This window comes from Numida meleagris, chromosome 6, assembly GCF_002078875.1.
Source record: "Numida meleagris isolate 19003 breed g44 Domestic line chromosome 6, NumMel1.0, whole genome shotgun sequence".
Classification (NCBI taxonomy): Eukaryota; Metazoa; Chordata; class Aves; order Galliformes; family Numididae; genus Numida; species Numida meleagris.
This window is the reverse complement of record NC_034414.1, coordinates 11,787,332-11,809,637: the sequence shown is the minus strand read 5'-3', so window position 1 is coordinate 11,809,637 and position 22,306 is coordinate 11,787,332. Positions and strand designations below refer to the sequence as shown.

Below are 22,306 nucleotides of genomic sequence, written 5' to 3'. Positions count from 1 at the left end.
TTTTGCCTTTTTTACATCACATTTTATTTCAGTCAAAACATTCTTTTTTTTAAAATATGAGCTGTATGTAAATATAGCCAATATATACTTGCGCTATAAAGAGAGACCTCTGACTTTCTGCCACGCCTCGCACATTGCTCCTTTGAGTGCTACCCAACTACAAAGGCATGGAACAGCAAGGGTCACGGGAGCTGCAAAGAGGGTTTCAACCATGAGAGTAAACTCTTAGCAGCTCCACGGTGCCTCCTCCACCCCCTTCTCCTCCCAAGTATGGGAAGCATTTCTGCTGTGCAGTCATAAACGGTGGCATTTTCACAAAGGCTTCTCTGTGTATCAGCAGCGTAACAAAATTGATGTTATGTACGTAGCACATCTTCTGGACTTCAACAGAGCTGGCAGACACTATGTTGAGGCTCTCAAAGAATGTGGGTTGCATAATATATAATTTTACATGAACAATGTTTTAGAGGAAAAACTAACCAAACCTTTTCTTGCAGCTAGATATATTAGGAAGAGCTTTAAGGCAAATTCAATAGAAACAGTGTGGCCTATTTAAATTAGCATAAAGTGTTAGGTAATTATTTTAACATGGGGTATTATTGAGACCAAATGACTTCATTACCAGGAGTGGTTGCAGTGAGATTTTTGGTTGGTTCTTGAGGAAGTTTGTTACAGCAAAGTTCTGAGCGGGTTGGAGTGGTTGGACCAGAAGTCATCCTGTGATGAGCAGCACTTTGAAGGCAGCTTTGAAAAAAAAAAAAAAGTAACTCCTGATAACTTAGTTACTTTAAATAAGGAATCAATGGAATTTCAAGGTTCCTTTAGTAAATGTACTGTTTTGCAAAGCAAAAGAGATTTTTTAAAATTAATATATCTGAGGAGAAATTTACAGATGTAATCCACCCATCCCCAAAAGGGATCCAGTTTTGTAAGGACTTCCGTTAAAATCATTCCTGCAATAACTATTTCTGCTCTGCTTGGTGTAATTAGTCCGAGGAGGGATATTTTCTTCAAAGATGGTAATTAATTTCGCTTCATGTAACAAGGTGATTAGCTTCTTGATGGGAGGAAACCCAGAAAGTGTTTGTCTGCAAGTATAATTTTGCAAAGCTGCTGTCATCAGAGCAACAAAAGTTGTGTGAGCAAGGACTAACGTAACAAATTCAGATAATGCAGCTCTGTTAAAACAATGGTTTCCTGGTTTATATATGATGTGATATAATGTTGTAATAATAATTTCTCTGCTATTGAAATTGATTGCCTTTATCTTGAAGCATGCAGTGGAGGTGGTCGTGCTTGGGCATCTCCAGGAGTGAGTGGTTATACCATCAGTGTGAAATAGACTAACATGAAATGCACAGAGCTTTGTAAGTTACATCATGTGAGCTAATTTCCTTTTGTTTCTCTTCAGCCACTTTGAAGCGCTGACACTGGTGTACAAACCAGTTGCAGTCCTCTTTCTCTGCCCTTTTTCTGCCGCCTGGTGGGTGGAAATACTGACGGTGGGAGGTGGGTGTTCTGCTCTGCTTGTCTTCCCTCCCCTTTCTTCCTTCCCTAGGCAGAAGGAGAGGAGGGACGGCATTAATGAATTTTTCAGCAAATGGGGAGAGGAGAAGCATGGTCGGTTTTTAATGACTGCACTTCCTTTTTGAATACTTACGAATGCTTCAGATTTAATCATGAGAATGGTTAACGACTGACTGAAGCTGATGGTCTGTAGACGCTGCTATGAAAAAGTATTATCTTAGGTATGTATTGGTGCTCATTCCTTGCAAAGAGACTGCAGTGGTTCATTTGAAACTCTATCTTCTCCAGCTTTTTGTGTACTAAAATGCCTCAGACAACGTTAAGTGTTTTGTACTGAATTATTGCTAACCCTGTAGCTTTAAAAGCGCAGTGTTGATTCAGTACCACGTTTGTCAAAGTTTGTTTTGTGATTAGAATACCTGCTTGGAAGTTGAATGCTGTTATCTGGAATAATTTAGCAAAGCTACTGTGGCAGTGGGTGCCGGGTGCTCCTGGCACATTCTGTTAGCACCGCTTCTCTCTCGGTGCTTGCATTCCATGTTTGTGAAGGATCCTGACGAGAAAGGTGGGATCATTTCTTGGTCATTGTGGACTTTGCTTTCGAATTGATGATTAATTCTTATAGAAGTGAATAAATATTGTCATTATTTCAAAAGCGTTTGAATAGGTTTTGTTAGGAGGAGTGAAGAGTTGGAAGTGTTTGTAATGCCTGGTAATCCAAAGTAATTAGGTTGCTTTAGCAGTCAGAAGCTCAGTTACAAATAAAGTCTTGCCTTGCCTTGTAAAATAACCAGCGATTTCTTGTAATGGTGAGTTGTAGATTTTTCCAGGTTTGAGTCTACTTGTGCATTTTTCTTCTTGTAGTTCTTCAGAAAAGTAAAGGTTTTTTGGTGAAGCACCTCAGATTACTCAGATGTTGTAAGCATGAATCTTTTTTGCAGACTTGAGAAATTGCGTCAAAATATAATCAGTGATTTTAATTTGCGTCTGGCTGGATGTTAGTGTGTGGTTTAAGGTATGTCCTAGTTATTGTGTTTTTTATTCTTTCACACTTCAGTTTAATTTCTTCTGTTTGAAGATTGTGCATGATAATAGAAATGAAAATAATGTAACAGAATTTTAAGGATTCCCTAGCGTTACTTTTTTTTTTCCGAGATTAAAGTGACAGAAAAAAGGATATACCAAAGTTAAATGAATAAGTTCTGACACCAGTAAAGAACATGGATTTTAAGCAGCTGTCTGCTTAAAAGTATTGGTATGAATATCCACATTTCAGAGAATACAGTAAATTTATCTAGTTCAGTTTATGGTGCTGAATCACCATGTGGTGACACGAGTTGACCACGCAAAGGTAAAAGTTTGGCTAAGCAAATCAAAATTCTTCATTGCGATGAAAAAATACAAGTACAATTAGAAGTGCCATCTGTCTAATTAAGCAAATTAAGTATTTCTTGAAGGAGGATGGGGTGACATAGACTTGATTAAAACTACTGCCCAGCATTTCCGTCTCGTAAGCAAAAGACACCCACTCTGCTTCTGGTAGTCCAGGTGTTCCTGTGGGGACGAAAAGATAGAATCCAGTAGACAGAAACCAATGACTGACAGATATATTTGACTTGTTTCTTATTTAGTACTCAGATTATGATATATTAACATTATAAACAAACACTTAACCTTGAATTAATTTAAATATGAAGTCCTCAAAATAATTTTAGCTTTAGGGATGAATTTGCCATCCATCCTATGTCTGAAGCTTTATTTTTTCCATCCTCACAGTGACCTTCAACTGGTTTTAATATGTTGGAGTCAGTACTAAAAATATTTTATCAAGAATATTTCAGGTGACTTGTAACAGTGACATTAACTGAATGCAAGCCAGCTCTGGTTTAGAAGCCATAATTAGGAAGGCTTATTTTGGAAGGGCTTTTGTTTATCACTCTGACCTCAGGAGTTTGTACACCCTCCATTTATTATTATTATTTTTTTTTTAGTTTTGCTCTTTAGAGCCGTATTGAATTCTACAAACTGCAGACTTCAAAGTGAAATGAATGTTTCGTTTGTCTGGTAACACTTTTCTGTAATCTGGTGTTTGATTTGAGCAATTGTCAAGGCATTGGCTACAGTTGACGTGTTAGTAAGAGTTGTGAATGTGTTATTCATGTAGATATCAGGGCTGTTAACATAAAATACCTTGGAGATAAAAAAGGACACTGTGCGTTAGTTCTCCTGTTTAGTAGACTTTGTCTTATTTATGCTAAAGACCAAAAATAGTCTCAAGCTCCTGTACTTGCAGTCCTACGCAAGCACACTGCCTACTCTGGAGCTTCACCCAGGGGCAGCAAAGCAAGGCTTGAATGCCATGAAGTAAGCATCTGCTTGGGTGGTATTAATGAGAGTTGGATTTGTTCTACAGGGGAACTTACTGCATTCTGGTAGCTCAATTAAATTGAGATTTGTTAGGGTCATGGGAGAGAGAAACCCAGAGCTGTCTTCTAAGTGCAGAGTTATTTTTAAAATCGCTATAATATCAGCATTCTGCCTTCTACGTATGTTGCTAACGACTGTATTTATTTAATCACTTCGATGCAGTTTGTGTGCATCCATATTTAGCGAAATGTCACATTTCGTGTTAGCTTTTGTCAAAAATGTATTCCTTTAGAGTTTCTTTTGCAGACACAATTTTTATGTTCAGTTATTTTGCATATTTTTTTGTTCAGCATTTTCACCTGGAAGTATTTTTTTTTTTGTCTTTATCTAGTATAGTTTATTTTTAAGTAAGATAATCCCATTTCAGGCCCTGCATTTATTTTTTTTGGTATACAAAAATGTCTTCAAAAATGTATTTATGCTTTTGGTGGTTGTTCAGAAGAGTTATTTCAGTTTTAGGAATCCTGAATTCTTCTGTTCAGCAATGACTCTGTAACTGTCCTTGAACAGTGTGGAATAGGTGGTGATTCTGCAGCACACGAGATTTATACTCTTCTATTTATAAATGCAGTTCCCAGAAAACGGAGCTATCACGCCCAAATAGTATCTGGAGATGGTCAGTACCTGGTACATGTCTTAACATTTTTTCCTGTGTAGAACTGTTCGGACGTCTTGTACACGTTGGCCAATTAGGTGAAGTTCTCGGAGGAACTGGCTGGGATTCTGGTTGGTTTGGGGCTGCTGCTTTAGGGTTTTAGTTTTTTTTTTTTTTTTCCTGCTTTGTTTTGGCTTGATTTGTTTTGGAACTCTCTCTCCTCTTCCTGGCCAGCAAGATGCTGGCATGCTCCCCAGCCCTGCTGCAGCCTCCCTGTGCCTGGCTGCTTGATGCGCCCTGAGCTCGGTGCAGTGCAGCACTGCCCTTGGGTGCTGCAAGTGCTGCAGTGCTGGGAATAGCTGTTCTGTCCTTCAGCCACCCCGTCCAAAGCCAGGCAAGCAGCCTCGACTGGTGAGATGCTGTGTCACTGATGCCCACTGCTGTGCATCTATTGCTTTCCAGCAATGGTAGTCTCTGCTGTAGTCTACCAGCAGGTGAAGGGTTGCTGGGAACGAGTGTGTCAGTGTGGCTAGATGACATGTTTACTCCATACTTAGAGTGAAGGTCATGGGGATGGTTTGGGCTGAGGAAGGGCAGCATTTCCTGTAACACTGAAGATGAGACCATCCCTCCACAGCTCACTGGTAGCTTACAATTCCAAGACATGTGATGCAAGCTGTTTATGTACACAGATGCGGAATAACATCTGTGTATATCCATAGAATCATCCATCTGTGGGTAATGCTCAGGTTAAACCCAAAAGTTAGTAGTTTCTAGCCATAGGTTGCCACAGCTCTGGTTTCAGCTGGCATTGCAGTTGGAGGGGAGGCAAGGTCACAAGGAGGGTCCTTAGTCCTGTCAGTGTCATACCCAGTGAATCTGCATCTGTGAGGTTTCACTACTTGTGCTAGGTTCATTTACAGCCCAGATATTCATCTTCTGCTCCAGAAGACGTCCTGATGTTTTATTGTTGACAGGCGGTACTTTTCTTGTTTATCCTGCAAATTGGTGTGGACTGATCCAGCCAGCTGCAGGGCAGAACAGCCTGGCTAAGAACATGGGGCCTGGAGAAACAGCAAATTTCTTGTGATTATGGGTTTGCAGACAGGAAGAAGCACTTCTGTAGTTCTGCCTTGCCCACCTTCCTGTAGCTTCCAATTCCTCCAACATAGAATTGTAGAATCATTTGAAATGGAAGGGACCCTTAAAGGTCATCTTGTCCAATTCCCTGTAATAAACAGAGACACCCAGAGCTAGATTAGGTGCTCGCTGCCCCATCCAGCCTGACCTTCAGTGTCTCCACAGATGGGGCATCCATCACCTCTCTGGGCAACCTGTTTCAGTGCCTCACCACCCTTACTGTAAAAATAGTTCTTCCTTATATCCAATCTAAATTTCCTCTCTTTTAGTTTGAAACCGTTTCCCCTTGGTCTATCACAACGGGCCCTGCTGAAGAGCCATTCTCCTTCCTTTTTATAGACCCCCTTTAGATACTGCAAGTCCACTCTCAGGTCTCCCCAGAGCCTTTTCTCCAGGCTGAACTGCCCCAGCTCTCTCAGCCTGTCCTTGCAGGGGAGGTGTTCCATCCCTTGGATCAATTTTGTGGCCCTGCTCTGGGTGTGCTCCAACAGGTCCATGTCTCTCCTGTACTGAGGACTCCCCATCTGGACACAGTACTCCAGGCGAGGACTTGCCAGTGCAGAGTAGAGGGGCAGAATCACCTCCCTGGCCCTGCTATCACGCTTCTTTTGATGCAGCCCAGGATACAGTTGGCTTTCTGGGCTACGAGGGCACATTACTGGCTCATGTCCAGCTTGCCAACCACCAATACCCCCAAGTCCTTTTTGTCGGGTCTGTGCTCCCCCAGGTTGTACTGACAGTGGGGGATGCCATGACTCATATGCTGCCTGTTTTGTCTTAGTGGTTGCTGACAGGCAGGATGCTGGCCATGTTGAGTTGCTCATGGGTCACTTGGGAACCTTTGGTCACAGTGAAATGTTGTTTGGCTTCCTCCTGAACACTTGCTCAACAGTAAAAGATCGTACATTGGTTATCTGAAATTTAGATCAAGGTTTCAGTTTATTGCCCTCAGCTCTAGCGCGTGCACTTCCTGTACTTGCTGTCATAGGTAATTGTGAGAGCCATTGGGAATTAAAGGAGGATGTTATACAGTCTGGTGATAAAAGACGCAGAATGAGTGAAATATTTATGTCAAATAATATTTGGTCTTTCTGGCTTCTTGCTCCCTAAATAATTTATTTTGATCAGTCAGCTTTGGGTTTTTACTCACAATTGCTTGCTTACCCATCTAACCTTTTATAGTGACAATAAGGAAGTCAGAAAATAAGTGCTGCAACTGAAAACAGCAATTGAGTTCTGTTTTAAAGTCTTGGAAGTTGTGATTGTTCTAGCAAATTGCCCTGAAGGGAGCTTTTGTGAATAGGATGGAGCTGCTGTTGGTCCATACCTGCACGTGGCCCTCCAGCTGCTCTGTGTTGGTCACTGTTGTGCTTGGTGAGCCTCTGCAGCATGGCCTGCTGGAACCTGGGTCTGGAGGTCTTGTGGGATGTGATGGTAGCGGGGTGATGGCAGGCTTAATGTGGGAAGCCTGAGGAAAAGTCTGGGCTCTTGAGTATCCAGGAGAGAGTAGAACAAATGGAGCATTAGGCTACTTGTAAGTGGGGAGTGGCACCATCTGAGAAGAGTGAAAGAGGCAAGGGAGTTGCTGTGGCACTTCTCTTGAGGCCCAAAGGACAGAAAAGGGGTGCTGTCAGGTACCGGTCATGAAGTATAGCCAGGCATAGCAGGTAGGGGGTATAATAATTATATAAATAGAATCCTTGCCAGGAGCTCTAATTTTTTTTTTTTTACTTGATGTGGAACTGGAGCCTGTCAGGGCTGTGGAGGCTGTGCAGGCCACATCAGAACTGTGTGCAGTGCGTTGGGAACATTGCTTAGTGGTTTGAGGGCCACTCTTGGAGGACTTGTGGGCACCTTTACAGCCTGCCTGGTAGTAAAGGGGCAAAAGCACATCTACATTTGTGCCAAAAACACAATTTTGTTTAGGTGAGAAGTTAATAACTTCTGCTTTTTTTCTTCTAGACGGGAACAAAGACATTAACAAAAGTTATTTCTTAATCGAAGTAAGAATAGCTGGAACAACTAAGGTAGCAAGCTGACATATCAGTCCTGGGGTCTCTACTATGAATTCTCAAACACTTAAGGGAAATTCCAGGCTTTGCTTCTGGTATAAGAGTTTTTAAAATTTGGCTTCGGTCTCTGCCAGAACAGCTCAAGCCAGATTTTTTAATCTAACAAATAAGGTACGCTTTGTGTACTTAAGGGAAATTTCACTTATTTTTATATCATGAGAGATGTCAGTTTGGTGTTCTGGTATTCAGTTTGAGAGAGTAGCTTTACAGTCACTGCTTCCTTTTAAAAATAAACAAGAAGCAGACTAGCTTGAGAAACTAAGAGGAGACTCTTGCTTGTCTAACAAATCTTGCCTTCTCGTTCCGTTTGGTGTCCTGATCACTGGACGTTTTTCAGGACACAGCAGTATAGGAAAGGGAGCATATGGAGAAATTGCGGGGAAACTCTCTCTTCGTGAAATGCGCAGCTCTTAGTTGTTCAATCAGCTGCTGATTACTCTTAGACATTCAGATGTTTGCTTCGTTTTGAAGATCTTACTGCTATGATGCAGAGCCGATGGAGGCTGAGGATGGGTAACAGGCAGCTGTCTCTAGGTGGGCCAACTGCCGAGCTGAACAAGCTTGCCACTAGGCCTTTGTGGGTAGTGTCTCCCATATGATATGAAGCTGCCTTAACAGAAAGGCACTGTATTGGAAATAGCTCCTGGAGGTGGAAGGGAGGAGGGAAAGCGGGGCTGTAGAAATGGGAAGTTACTGAATGGTGGGCTGGAAACCAGGTATTAGGAAGATGGCTAAATGAGCACCTGGAAGACTGGAAGGCAGGTAGGAAAGGTGGGGAAGATGGATGTGTGTATTGCTTGAAGAGCTCAGTTTAATTGGAGCCAGAATACAAATATCTCTATATATGTTGCCTGTTTTCTCTTAGAGGTTGCTTGCTTTTCTCTATTTTTCCTGAGGTAACCTACTTGGAAATAACATGAAGCCTGCCTTTTCTGCACCTACTCATGTGGCGGTAGTAATTTCAGTTTTCTTAGGAAACTAAACTGAAAAAACCTTCAGTTATTTCAGTGGCGAGCTGGGAGTCCAGGGACGTATTATACATCATTGAACCCAGTGTTCTGCCTCAGAAAAGAGGGAAAGCCATCCTTCAGCAGCTGCGTTAGATGACAATTTCTCAGATGGACATTTTCTCTCATGTTCTGGTGGAGTTCTCAAGTCTTCTTTCCTTCCAGTGTTTTTACCACCACTGGATACTTTTATTTTCTATGTGAATACCCAATTTGTCTTTAACTCGTGAGTTTTGGATTTTTGGTGATAGTGTCCTTCATCAGTTAGAGGTTTGCCGTTCTTCTACAGTGCTGTTGTGTATGTCCTTATTAATGTGTTTTCTATCAACAAAATACTGTTAGTTGTCTAAGTACCTTTCATTGTATTGGATATTTTTTTGTAATATTTTCTTTGTATGGAACACTTATTTTCAAACTCCGTGTAATTTTTTTCCCCTACATTTCCTGTATTCTTTTTTTCCCCCTATTTTAGTGTCTGGAATATCTCTTTTCAGCCAGGGAAAATATCAAATGTAACGTATTGTAGAGGAGTAAATTACTGATTTATGATATTGATTTTACAATAAATTTGCACTGCATTTCATTGTATTTTTTAATGAACACTAACATTTTATATGCGTTTTGTTATATCATCACATAACTGTCTGCAGTGTGCCTAGGTTTGATGGACCTTGTGATCTAGATTTTATGAAGTTAATTTAGATTCCAGTAATGAGGTTAGTTTCTATTTCTCCTTCACTCTGCCTTTTTAAATTAAACTTATTTTCCATTAGTTTACCAAGAACGTTACTTCTCTGAGATACTGAACCTTTTTAATATGTTGTTCAAAAAAATAATAAATTCAGTGCTTTCTTTTCTGTAGTCTTTCAGGTTATTGCTGCTTTTTGAAGTGCAGTTACACCTCAGTTCCTCTATTGCATACATTTTCATCTAGCATGGTTAAATGGTGTAACAGCTAGCAGGTCAGTTACTTTTAAGTAGTAAGGTCATTGTAAGCTCTGGAACACACAAAACTGATGCCATACGCTTTTCTTGCTTACTTTTTTCCAGCAAAGTCCTAAGTACCATGTGGCATGCTATGCCAAACAATCCAAATGTGCCGGGTTTTTCAGAAGTTCGTTTATGCACGCGCTTGTTAAAGCACAGGCACCAAATGCAAACAAACAGGACTGCGTTTGGAAGGAAACCTTTTTGTCTCCTTCATGGTGGTGGCTGTCAAGTGGAGATGGCTCCCAGCTGTAGTCCAGTGGCATATGGGAAGAAGTGAGGGGGGTATCTGGTAATGTTGAGAAGCCCTCTGGGTTACTCAACTGGTTACTTATGGTCTGAAAACTCTCTTCGGGTTTTCTCTGTGGTCCTTAGCAGATATTTCCAATCCCTCCTCCATCCTTTGCCACACATTCTCTTCCTGTTTCCAAGTGTGATGCTTACAGGCGAAGGTTTCTATGTCTGTAAGGATCACTTTGAATTCAGATTTTGTTTGCCTTTTGTCAACTTAGATATTCCCATCTTTAAATGCTACCTAATGCTGTTCATCCATTTAAAAACTGTGCAGTTTCTACCACAATTTAAAATGCAAATGGATTTTATATTTAAATTGAAATTTCAGACCGAGAAGGCTTCTGTTGTGTTAGAGTTAGGAGCAGGAGACAAAAAGAAAGCTCTGCTCTGAATATTCCCACACATCCTTTCCCTCAAATACTACAGCCGTATTATCCCTCCATAAATCTTTAATCAAAGGATTTCAATACTTAATTACAAAAAAATGTAACCTCGCATCATTCCTCTGCTGTCAGCCAGTATTTTCCTTGTTATGTGGATAAGCCAGGCATTAAGGTTACTAAGTGATTTTTGCAGAATGGCGTGGCAAATCAGAGGCAGGCCCTGATTTATAAGCCTGCAATCTGCAGACTTGACATTAAGCTGGCAAATCAAATGGGAGCCCCCGAAATCCTGGTTGGGACTAAGAAAAACCATTCTGAGATGAGTATTATTGGGTGAATGTGTTAATGTTGGGATTATTGCTGGTAAGCAGGCACCGGATAAAAGGTGGGTGAATATACAAGATGGAGACCAAGGTGCTTTAGGGACACACACGTGTGGGGTGGCTGCTGTGCCCAAGTGTAGCAGGATGTCTCGCGTGGCCTCATCCCACAGCCCATGTGGGTTTTGGTAGTTGTGGGTTTTGGAATTCCTTCTGCACACTGTACTTAAAGACACAATGCTTCTAATAGCTGGTTTTCAAGCCTATTTGTAAAAGTTCAGCTGATAGCATGCATCGTTTGTGCTTGACTTGACTTGTGTAGTTTCTTCTGTACAGCAGGGAGAGGTATAGAAATTTCTGCAAAGTGATTTGCCCAGCAGCCTGCACATGTACCCGTTAGGCTTATAGACAGTTTACTTCTCTGGGTAACCTTGCTCTGTTTGTGTCGTTCTGGCAGTTTTATGGTACTTGAGAAACTGGTGCCTGAAGCAGCGACCTGTGCTATCTGCATGTTCATGCGAGCACAGTCGCCGGCCGGCGGTGGATCCCGTGTTGAAGCCGGTGGGAGCAGTCAGCTACTTGATTGATCTCTGTGTGATCAGAAGCGGGGCTAATTAATCAGCGTTCCCAATTTGTTGAGCACCAAGTCCTTGTTATGTGTTCTCTGATTGCCGCTGTTGTTTGTTTCTCCTCGTCTGTTTCATCTCCATTTGAAAAGTTGATATCGTGTTGCAAAATAGAAGTGCCCTTTTTTTTTTTTTCTTAATACCTCAGCACCTAGTAGTAATGTGAAACATCACAGGGCTGTTCAAACACTGTGAAAAGAGTTGAGTGTTATGAACCACTAGCAAAGCATTTCAGTGAGATCAGAGTTACTTTCTGTTTAAGGTGTATTTAAGATAGAAGAACAAGTTTCCATTCTTTTAAGTCAGGCGTTAGAAGTTATCTAAAGTGAGGGACAAAGTTTTGCGCAGGTTTCCTCATGGCTGAGATATTGATTAGAAACTTGTAATAAACCAAGTGAAATTGATTCGATCGTTTTCCAAAGCTGAGAGACAAAACATAAATAACGTGTCACGATGTGGGTGAATTAAATTACCCATTTTAATGTTCTCCAGTGGGGGCAGAACAGATAATGAAATACATTTTCCATCCGTTCTGTGTAGTATTTTGCTAAAAGGAAGCAAGTCTTCACATGAGAGCACCGTACGCCTTCTTTGCGCTAAGAGCAGTGGGGGTAAATAACCCTGTGGTGATGTTTGACATTGGCCACGCCGCTGTGGCCGCTCACGTGTCTTCCTGAGGGAGGCGTGCACGGAATGAACTTTCGTGTAACTCACCATTGTACTCAATATCAAAAGAAATCTCGCTTTTGATATTTCATTGATTTAAACTGTAGTTAAATCCTGCAGGAGTGCAGGCAGATAATTTCATGTCTCTGTTCGATAGCTTAAGTAATGTTGCTTGAGATTCTGGCTCCAATCCTTCCCTCCTGCCTTCCCATGGTTGAAAGGGTAGGGTAGTGTGATGCGATTCCTTATTAGCAGAGGAAAGCTCTGTGTGATTTCTCATACTCCTGTAAAGTGCAGAAATGCAATCTGACGTTGCTTATAAAACGATCGTATGCATCGTCCATTTAACTGAGAATTGTAAAGGAATTTTTTGTCCCCGAGCTCAAGGTCACGGATCTCATGCCTTTTCAAGGAAAATCCTTGTCGTGGGCTGAAATCGTCTCCCACCTGCAGTCCCGCTCCTCGTTAGCTGATGGGAGGGATTTGCGGCATTGGCAATAAGTTGTGCTGCCTCCTGGCCGGCTGCCAGAGCCGGGCTGCTGCTGGAGGCGGCCGGTCGCTGCCTCCGCCTGCGCGGCACCGCGCTGCCAGCAGGAATGCGGTGCGGGGCTTCACGTCAAGGCAGGAGCGGCAGGCTGCCCTTGCCTCGCTGAAACAGTTGCGTGTCGGTGGTGTTGTAGTACGTGATGTCATGAGGGTGTTGGCTTTGAGGAATTTCACTACTGAGGAAGCAGTTTGATATGCAGGCAGTATTTTCAAGACCTTTGAATATGCTCCTGGTTTCTTTTTAGTTAGCTTGGAACGAGCGTACAGATGGATACGTGCACGCGTGCTTTTTTGGGTAAGGAATTAACATGCGGAATGTAGGCGCGATCTGAGTGGATACAATACCTGAAGGCAATGTCGAGTCAGTCTGGATTTTCGAACTCCGTGCCTCTCCCAGGATACCCCTTCTACCAGGTGCCATGCAGGTATAGCGTGTTTTAAGTTTGATCCTTTAATGCACTGACATATGGAGCTGAAGGATGCTGCTTGTGTTAGCAGGTTATTGTTTCCATTTGTTCGCAGGCTGAAAAAGAATAAGAAATCAATTAAGGTGATGAATAACAAAAATACGTTTTAAGTGCTTTGTGCCTGAATTTATGATTAGGTTTACATTAATTTAAAGCAATATTTTATTATTTTTAAACATACCGAACGTTTAGAGTTTTTCTGCCCGGGAGAATCAAGTTGTAACCTTGGAGATTTAGAAAGTGAATTATGTATTCTGATTTTTCAGTCGTTTGCTAGGAATTGGGTATCTACGTTGCTGAGAATAGGAAATTATACGTATTTCAAGAAAGTATGAATCACGTTAGGTGTTTTCATGCAGAATAGCATAAAGTGAGTAAACAGAAGTGCTTAACTGTCATTATGCTTTTAGGACAGCAGTTCACAAAAAAATATGCATTGTATGTGTAAAGGTGATAGATGGTTAATCATACAAGCTTCTCATTGCTTTGGTTTTGATTCAGCAGTCCTATTTTGTTAAAAATCCTTCCTTCTGAGAGTGCTGTCGAACAGTCTTGTAGAGAATGGGTTAGATTCTACCCGTGCAGTTACCTTTCCTGCTGTAGAAGGCTGTAATGTTGCATAATAATCAGTGGGAATGTGTTACAATACTTTTTTGGCTGAGGTGTCGGGTTTCTGGCACACCTTAATCAAGGAATGTGATCTCCCTTTATTGTGTCTAAATGTGAAGTCTCTGCCTCTCATACTGCAACAGTAACATAGAGAAAAATCTGAGTTGGAACAGGAGTTTTCTGCCATTACTCATCTTTCTGTAATGCATTTAAAGAGAAACAGAAGGGAATAAGTTAATAATTAACACGTTCATATCCAGAGACTGTACCTGGCAAATAATCTTGGTGAACTGTGGAATGTAAAGTGGCATGGATTAGTTTTGTAAGGCTGCAGTGATAGAGTTTTTGGGAATGGAAACAGTGGTAGCTCTGCATATTGTTCATGTAACCACTTTCCTATGTATCTCTTGAAATAAACTACCACTTACTTCCACATTTATCTCTCAGTAGCATTACCAGGTTGTCCGGTCAAAGGTACCAGTATAGTTTTATTGAAACTAGAGTTAGCCATTTAAGGTCAACCACAGTGGTTGTTTGTGGCAGTCTGGTTTTTTTTTTTTTTTTCCTTTTTTCCTTTTTTCTTTCTTTCTTTTTCCTTTTTTTTTTTTCCCCTTCTCTTCCCAAAAGTAGTCTGTTAGCTTCTCAGTGAAGCACTCAAAATGATTGGACCCTACCACCCAGCTCCTGGGGTTTCTCAGTTACCTTCTGGGCAGAATGAATGAAGGGCCTCGGAGTGCCTTCCAAGTCCTCACCTCTCTGTGAAAAGAGAGGAACTGAAGTTACTGAACTTCCAGCTCCCTGTTGTTTATTGGCGTTTGGAGTTTTTAATTCTCTTCTTCCTGTTTCTCCCTTGGTTTATAAATAGTTACTCTGCATTTCAGTGAAGCTTTGTTTAATAATTCTCAGATAATTTATGTGATATGCAGCTTAGATCATTAAATCCCGTTTTATAGATGTAGAGTTGTGTGAATATATTTATATTTCATTGCTAAGTCATTCTGACTCTGTTTTAGTTTAAAACTGATGTAAAACCAGATCCTTTACCTAGCATGCAGCCACGGATAACTTGACAGATCCAGCTGTGCACAACTTTTATTCCTGCGGTCATTTTAGAGCTCAACCTCATGTGCAGAACATTCCTACAGAAAAGTAATACGTGGCCATTTCCAACTGGGGTGAAATAAACTTTGCAGACATAGGGTTGAATTAGGATTTTTATTCCAAGCTAGTAACTAGTTAGGCTCCAGTGAGTGAAGTTTTTCCAATGAAATAAAAAAGCACTGAGACTACTGTTTATCATTAATGGCTTGTGATCTCTGTGGAGCAGGGAGGATTAGTATACATTATGCTAAGTTTGTATTTTGGCACATTAATCTAATATGGCTTGCATTTGGGATGACATCAAGTCAGCAGCTCCAAGTCTTGAATTTTGGAAAAGCTCTACCTTCAGAAAACTGCTTTTTGCATAGGCAAGCTTCCTGCCTTGGAAGTAACCAAGGAGCAGGCTGCCACACTGAGTCGCTTGGGGTGGCACTGTCCTTCACTTGCCTCTTACCTGGAGAATGCATCATTGAGCATCATTGGCTTGGTGACTATGTGCTTGAGCCATATTGCAACTCACTTCTGATACCCATGCAATGCAGAATTGGGAGTTCTTGGCAGCATTTCCATATTTGGAGAAGAAAATTGAAATAACAGCATTTATGTTGAGTTTGATAGTTAAGCTTCTTTCTTGGCGTGACATAAGGGATCTGATCTGGACGGTATAGGTAGAAAATACTCTGTGATTGAAAAACGCTTCCTGAAGTAATTTATAATCTTTGTTTTTTATATGATGGGTACTTAATGTAGAGATTCAAAGAATATATCACCATCTGTGATTTCTGTAGCTTAAGATAAGTAGCAGCAATTGTAAAGTCAGTACTGGTGGCTGAGCTTTAACTGGTTATCCACCATGTGCCAGTCAACACGCCAGCTCCCATCTCATGTCAGCTAGGAAGGTGTTGGCCAGGTAGTTTGCATTTTATGCAGTTGCTTGATGTTGTAATGCTGATTTTGTGTCATATTTCAGATAGGACAGAACTGAGCCTGTTCAAAAGATAGTCTTTGAAAATATGCTTATTGTATTTTGATTTTCATAAATCAAATAAATCAGTAGAGATTAAGAACAAAGTTTTTTCTGGCAGGAGTTGCAAGACTGCACTCATGTATTTTTTCCCAATTTTAACCTGGCATGACAGGAGGTCTTTTTTTGTAATAACCTTTGTTATTTCCCTTTGTTCTAAGCCATGGTTCTCCTTGTTGGTAGCCTTATGAGTTTGTCTTTAACAAAGAGAAAAGGAAGAGATCTAGTGTTTGAGCCACGTTTACCAAGAGCATCCACTGGGAAATTTTCACACTGTAGTCATCTTAGAAAATGGTTGCTATTTTCATATTTGCCTCAAAGAAAAACACATTCAAAAATATTCTGGAGTAGGAGAAAGTGTGTTTTGAGTAAGAGCTGCATAGCTTTCCTCATGCAGAGAAGTGAGATAACCCAAGCCCCAACCTAGTCTCAGCAGTAGGGCGGTTGCTAATGTTTGTGTGAGGTCACTGAAGCTGGGCTGGTGGGCTCTGATGCTCTTAATGAGGTTCTTCTTCAGGAAGAATCTTTCTGACGCGTATGTATAGAGGTCAAGATACCTTTGTTCTACATGGTGTGGAGAGTCCATGGTTTCCATTGTTTCATTCACACTAACGGTTTTTAGGGCTTATTACATTTGGCATAGTCCTTTGGCCTAACTGTATCGAAACCTTCTGCAGCCCTTTGTAATAACGCTGGAACTTCATCTTCGAGCAAAGGCAGTGGAAACCATATTCACAAGAACAGGTGTAGTTCAGATGGAGACATAGAGTCACATGCAATAATACTGAATAAATAAAGCAACTAGCTATCTGGGGGAAAGGGAAAACTTGGAATGCTGTGAATTGAAAATAAGTCACTTGCATCTGTGTGGTTGACTCAAAATGCAGTATTGCAGATCCCAGCTGGCTGTAGCAATATGGTAAATAAGCTGTTGTAGCTGAAACTAAGCAACAAACTGTGGTCACTTAAGTGGATTGGGAAAGAGTTGTTGCAGCCTGAAGCTGCTGCTTTTCTTTTGAGGAAGGAGCTGCTGTCCACTTTGAGTGTTGATACTGAATTAGCAACCATTCCTTCAACTTAAAAGAGAATATTTTTTTGCTGCTGTATTTTATGTGGACGTAATCAAGATGTATTCGTCTGTGTTGCAAAGTTCTTAGGAGAAAGCCATTGCTTTTAAGGAAACAAAGCAATTGCTGAGCTTCCTTTGCAGCGTGATCTGTCAAGTTTAGTGGAACTAAAATCTCTGAGAAATAATGAAGTCAGTGAAACGGCAATCAAGAATAAAGCAAAGAACGAAAATTACGTTAAAATATTTGCTTGCTTGGTAACGTTAACCAAACTCCTGGCTGACTATTGAATACCATTGTTCTGAATATTCAGAAGCATGCGTGTGTATGACTGGGATGTAAAGTTGCATTTTCTTGAAGTAACTCAATCAGTTGAGCAAAGCGTCCTGTGTATTTTGTTCGCTTTTTATTCAGAGTCATTCCCTTTCCCTGTAGGAGGAAGAAGAGAAAGGGGAAAGAAAAGCCATTGATGAAATATATTCAAGAATGTGGTATGCTAAATTCTAGCTGGCTTTAGAAGCTGTTTCCCCATAGAATTCGATTTTATATATGCCTACAGTTACAGAATCTTTCTTACTAGAGAGAGGGAGATGGGCATCTGCTGTTTAGATGGGTAAAAATTTCTTTTCGAGATGGGAAAGAACTGGTGAAGAAAGCTGGCGCTGCTCATGCTAGCAATCTCATTTCTGGCTAAAAAGGAATATACAGAATTCATATTTGAGAGAGAATGATCAAAATATGAAGGAGAAACTTTTATATATTTTATATGCTACAATATTTGAAATGTGGACAGGCTATTTTTATATTAAAATAGTTTAAATGTAATTTGGTTGCTTGGCAGGCAAATATAAAGATTGCTTTTGAATCGACTCAGACCAAAACAAGGAGAACTGTTTTTATTTTTTTTTTCCCCAAGGAGCCTCATGATTAGAATGTCAGCAGTTACTTGGCCTTGACAGAATAAACAACGCATTAAAAAGCTTCATGTAATAAAAAGTAACTCATTAAGCAAGATTGAACTTGAAAAAAGAGTTTTGTTTGCAGGGAATAAGCCTTAAGTACAGGCTGCTCTCTGAGAAGACAAAATAATAGGAAAACTGTTAAAGAAGCAGCCAATTGCAAGACCACTACCTCTAAATTCTGTTGAGGAGATCCAAGCACAAAACTGGGAGTGACAGATGTTGGTTAAGGTGCAGACTGCAGCTCCTTTAGGACTTTCCTCATGTGCTCTCTTTGTAAAGTAGTGCTGGGTGAGAACGCTTTTCTTACAGAATGTCTTTGCTATGGGAGGTCTCTTCTCTCTTGTTTATCTCATACTCCCTCCTTTTTACTCCCAATGTGTTGTATTCGCTTTTTCAATCTCCCTAAGGCTGCCAGATTTCAATGGGAAATGAAAAGCCTGAGTGCTGTGCAAGTGGTCGTTAGGTTGACGATCCAATGTGCCTGCGATGTGATCTGCAGGACAAACTTTGAAACTGCAAGGGTGTCTATGTTATACCAGTGTTAAACTGAGCGCTTGCAAGACTGTTTGCAGTGCTATGCTGCTGGTTTCACCTCTGCTGAGGAACACTGGATATTGCCTTCTTTAGGCATGCGTGTCACTTCTGGCTTGCTTAACACGCGTTACCTTCTGGTTCCTCAAGTCTCTTTCCACATTCCAGGCATGGCTCACGTTACACTTGGTGCTAAGGGCGCAATCAGATGAGTGCGGTGGCAGATGGCAACAATTCATCATAACTCATTCTGTCAGAAAAGAGGAACTCCAAGGAAAAATGTGAGCGTTATAATAATGCTGTCTTTTAGCCTCCTTGAAAGGAGGCAAAGGTAGAAACTGCATACGATGCAAAGTAATAGCTCTGATGTGAGCTACTTACTTTCCTAATTAATTCTTACTGAAACTTTGAATATTTCTTTGTGTTTATTTTGTCATATCTAGTATTTCAGGCTCTTGTGCACAGAAATGTAATTGCAGTTCTTGTTCTAATGACATTGATATTTGGCCAGCAGAACCAGTTGCAACAAGTTCTGTGTTACTTTTTCTTCTAGCAGCTATTTCCTAATATGTCCTTCATTATTTTTTCTTAAGAAAGTGTCTAGTGTACAGAAAACGTCCAGAGATTTTGATGTAGTCTTTTGTATTTTTGTTATCTATGGATTTCAGCGTGAAAAGGCACTTTGTTTATTTTTGAAAACTTTTGAAAATTGCTCTATGCATGTAAATGTATACTAACTAGTTGTCCTGAGTGATAATGGCTGTTCAGAATTCTGTTTGGTGCTACTTTCATTTGCCACTTCTGCCTCAGCAGTTGACTAATGTACTTACAGAACTGAATGAAAGAATTATTATAGTTCTTACTTCAGCAGCATGCTTCCCAGGAGTTAGGCTGTGAATGCTTCTCTTAGAGGTGAAACTTCCTGGATACCTCCTGCATCCCTTAAAACTCCTTGCAGGGATTTGTCTTCAGGTTGGCTTGGTATGTTAGGGGGTCCAGGTTATGCAGCAACTAAGGGCCATCCAATGGTGCTGGGATTTTATGCTTTTAATAGGTTGTTGTTGAACTCCACTGTCAAAACTAACTTTGAGCCTGCCGTAGACACTGATCCTTCCATTCTTTCCACTATAAATAAAGGAAACATTGGCTTGTAAAGGATAGGCCTTGAGAAGTCCTGGTTTGTGAAGTACTTGGTTGGTCATTAGTGAAATATAAACTGTAGAATTTGGTTAAAATTTGGTTTGGAGAAAAAAAGCTGGAGCAATGGTAGAAAATTTCTAAGGCATAAATTTGCAAGTTTCTTCTTTATGCAAAGTCAAGACTTCTTACTGAAGAAGAAATGAGGACGTTGCAGCAGCTTAAAAGTGTTGTTTCTAAAACAATTAACTATAGGAAAATTATAACCAACGTAGTGATTTGTGTTTAAATTTGAATGTGTCAGCTAAGATTTGAATTATAACAAATTGTTAAAATAGATAGTATCTATTCAAATAAAGTGTAGATTATATTAGGCTCACTTTCTATGCTGTTGTTTTGACCAGGGTATGATTTATGACATTGTGAATCCAGCTTCACGAGTTCTGCGATTCATTTGAAAGACACTTTCCTGCAGAAAATAATCACGAATTTGAGCACTTAATAAATGAGTACTTAGATATTCTCTCTTTAGATTATTTTTTTTTTTTGCAAAAAATAGACTACCACTTCCTTGTTTGCTGAGGAAAGCCATAGTAAATTAAAGACATTTATTTCAAATAGACGGTGAGTCCTGCTGACAGGCAGATGCCTCTGTACACCGAACAGAGGACTGCAATGCAGATAGTACTACTGATGCTGCTAACGTTTTTAAAATTTACATCAGGTTTTCAGCTCGCTTAGTGGTACTGTTTATTCATAACTTTAGGTAACATCTAAATGTTACTGAAGACACACTGCCACAGAGAAGAGGGCTGCAGTGACTGAGTGTATGTCCTCATGTGGGAGGCTGCCTGGGCAGCACGTAATTATGCTCCAAGTTGTTCTTGCTTCCCCAGCACATCTCTCAGGCACATTGACCTCAGGCAGAAAAGTGGAACCTTTTGTAAGAAGTTAAGATGCCATTTCCTGACATCTCTGTGCGTTGGTCCTCTTTCCTTGCAAATTCTCAGGTGTTTTACTATTATGTTTTGCTTACTGCATCATGTACTCCCCGTGTCTGTTGCTATCTCCTATTCCCTTTTACTCCCCAGATTCCGACTCTGCCCTCACTTTGCTGCCCCTTTCATTGCTGAAAACTCATCCCTGCCCTCTTGCTCTGCTGGGTGACTGTAGCTTCTCAGTGCTCTGTAGCATGTTTCCTCCCTATCCTGTCCTTATTCCCATGTAAGTAATCCATGTTTTACCCCTAGCTTTAACTACATCACTCTTCATAGAAAATCCGTTTCTTGGCTCTCCTGTTAAACTGCATCAAGTTCAAGCTTGTCTTACTTGCTTTAAGACGTGTCATTAGCTCTGTCCCTACTCCGGTTTCTTGCCAGGTTACTCCCTCTGTTTAAGTTTGTTCAAATGGGACTGTAGTAAAAATGATTCGTTTTACATACGTCTGCTATTTGCTAGGTAAGACTTCTAGACTTGAAAAATGCTGTGATTTACAGTACTTGTAGCTCTTTGTGCGTAAGAGTAATTATTTCATTTATTACTGTTCTGACAAGTTAATTGTCTTTTGTCTTTCTCAGCCAATTGTTTCTCCTGATTTCCTTTCCATCCTCCTGCCCTCTTACAGAGAGTTTCACTTCATTTTCCTACAGTCTGTCTGTTCCATTGCTTTGAAAGAAGCCTGAAGGAAAATAAAAGACAACGTAAGAGCATTGCTCGTAATTGCAGAGTCTTTTAATTGTGCCTCTGTTTTCTGTTGGCAAGATGCAAGGAAAGGTGGGTTCCAGGTGATGTCAGAGATCCAGAAACATTGTTCTCAAGAGTTTCTCCATTGTAAGTTCACGCTAATGAAAAGAACTTGTGTGTATGAGGATTAGAAAAATGAATGTATATTATCTTGCAGGACACCTGGATTTTAATTAGAGTGATTTTCAGGTGTGTCTGCTGGGCATCTCTCTGCTTTAACTGTGGCTGTTTTGAGCTGCTGTGGGATGTCTGAAGAGCAGTAACAAGTGCTGGTATTGCTTTTGGATGGGGAAAGATGCAGTCGAGTTTTTGTTCAGATTTTGACCACAGAACAGTACGCTTGGAAAGATTACAAGCAGGTTTATTTTCTCTCTTCATTGTGTTACTATAGGTGGATAAGGAATTTTGTAAAATGTTGAATATTCAATGTGTGGCCTGTCTCAATTTGTAATCCTAAAATCTTCATTCTCAGTTTAGAATTGCTCAAACTGATGAAGAACTGCACTGATCTGTTAATATCTACTAAGAGTTTTTTGTGTTCCTTCACTGACAGTATGATTTTTTTTTTAATGGATTTATTGCTGCTGTCTCTCAGGTCTGCCTTATTTCTGTGTGCTCAAAACAAGACAAATCTGCACTGGATTTGCTAATGTAAACTTTTCTATTGCTATGCACCAGAGTCCTTGATTTCACTCGGTTTTGCTTTTTTCTGTATTATTTTCTGCCCACTCTCTCCTGCTGGGTCATGATTTGCTGTATTTCAGATGCTAAAAGCTCCTGAAGACAAGCCCTTTCTTTTTAAGCACAAGCTGTTCTGAAAAAACTCATGTGCTGAAGTGTCATAATTTTCCAAGTTTTAAACTGAAATTTTCCTGACGACTAAGCTGTTGGGTGTTTGAAATCAGTAAGTTTGGGTAGTTTACTTAGAAAGCTTCTTGTGAACCACAACGCTATGTAGTTAATTTATATTAACATATATTAAAATATTCTTGGTATGGCCTCTTTCTAGATGGAACTTAAATTTAGGTGGAGTATGGTTTCTCAAACCTCACAAGCATAGTCCAGAAACTTTGTT

The 22,306-nt window shown here is 40.5% G+C and overlaps 1 protein-coding gene across 10 annotated transcripts in view; it reads left to right on the top strand.

Moving 5' to 3' along the window:
• LOC110401027 (pleckstrin homology domain-containing family A member 7-like) overlaps positions 1 to 22,306 on the top strand; it is a 147,153-nt gene that overhangs the window by 35,343 nt on the left and 89,504 nt on the right. The window contains exon 1 of one of the 10 annotated variants that reach the window (XM_021401600.1): positions 1,714 to 1,748. The exons of 7 other annotated variants lie outside the window; for them this stretch is intronic. In XM_021401600.1, the coding sequence (XP_021257275.1) occupies positions 1,729 to 1,748 (20 nt within the window). In that variant the 5' untranslated portion in view covers positions 1,714 to 1,728. Of the gene's footprint in view, positions 1 to 1,713; positions 1,749 to 12,595; positions 13,016 to 22,306 lie in introns of those variants that run through there. 2 more of the 10 variants (XM_021401599.1, XM_021401601.1) reach the window with 2 other exon arrangements.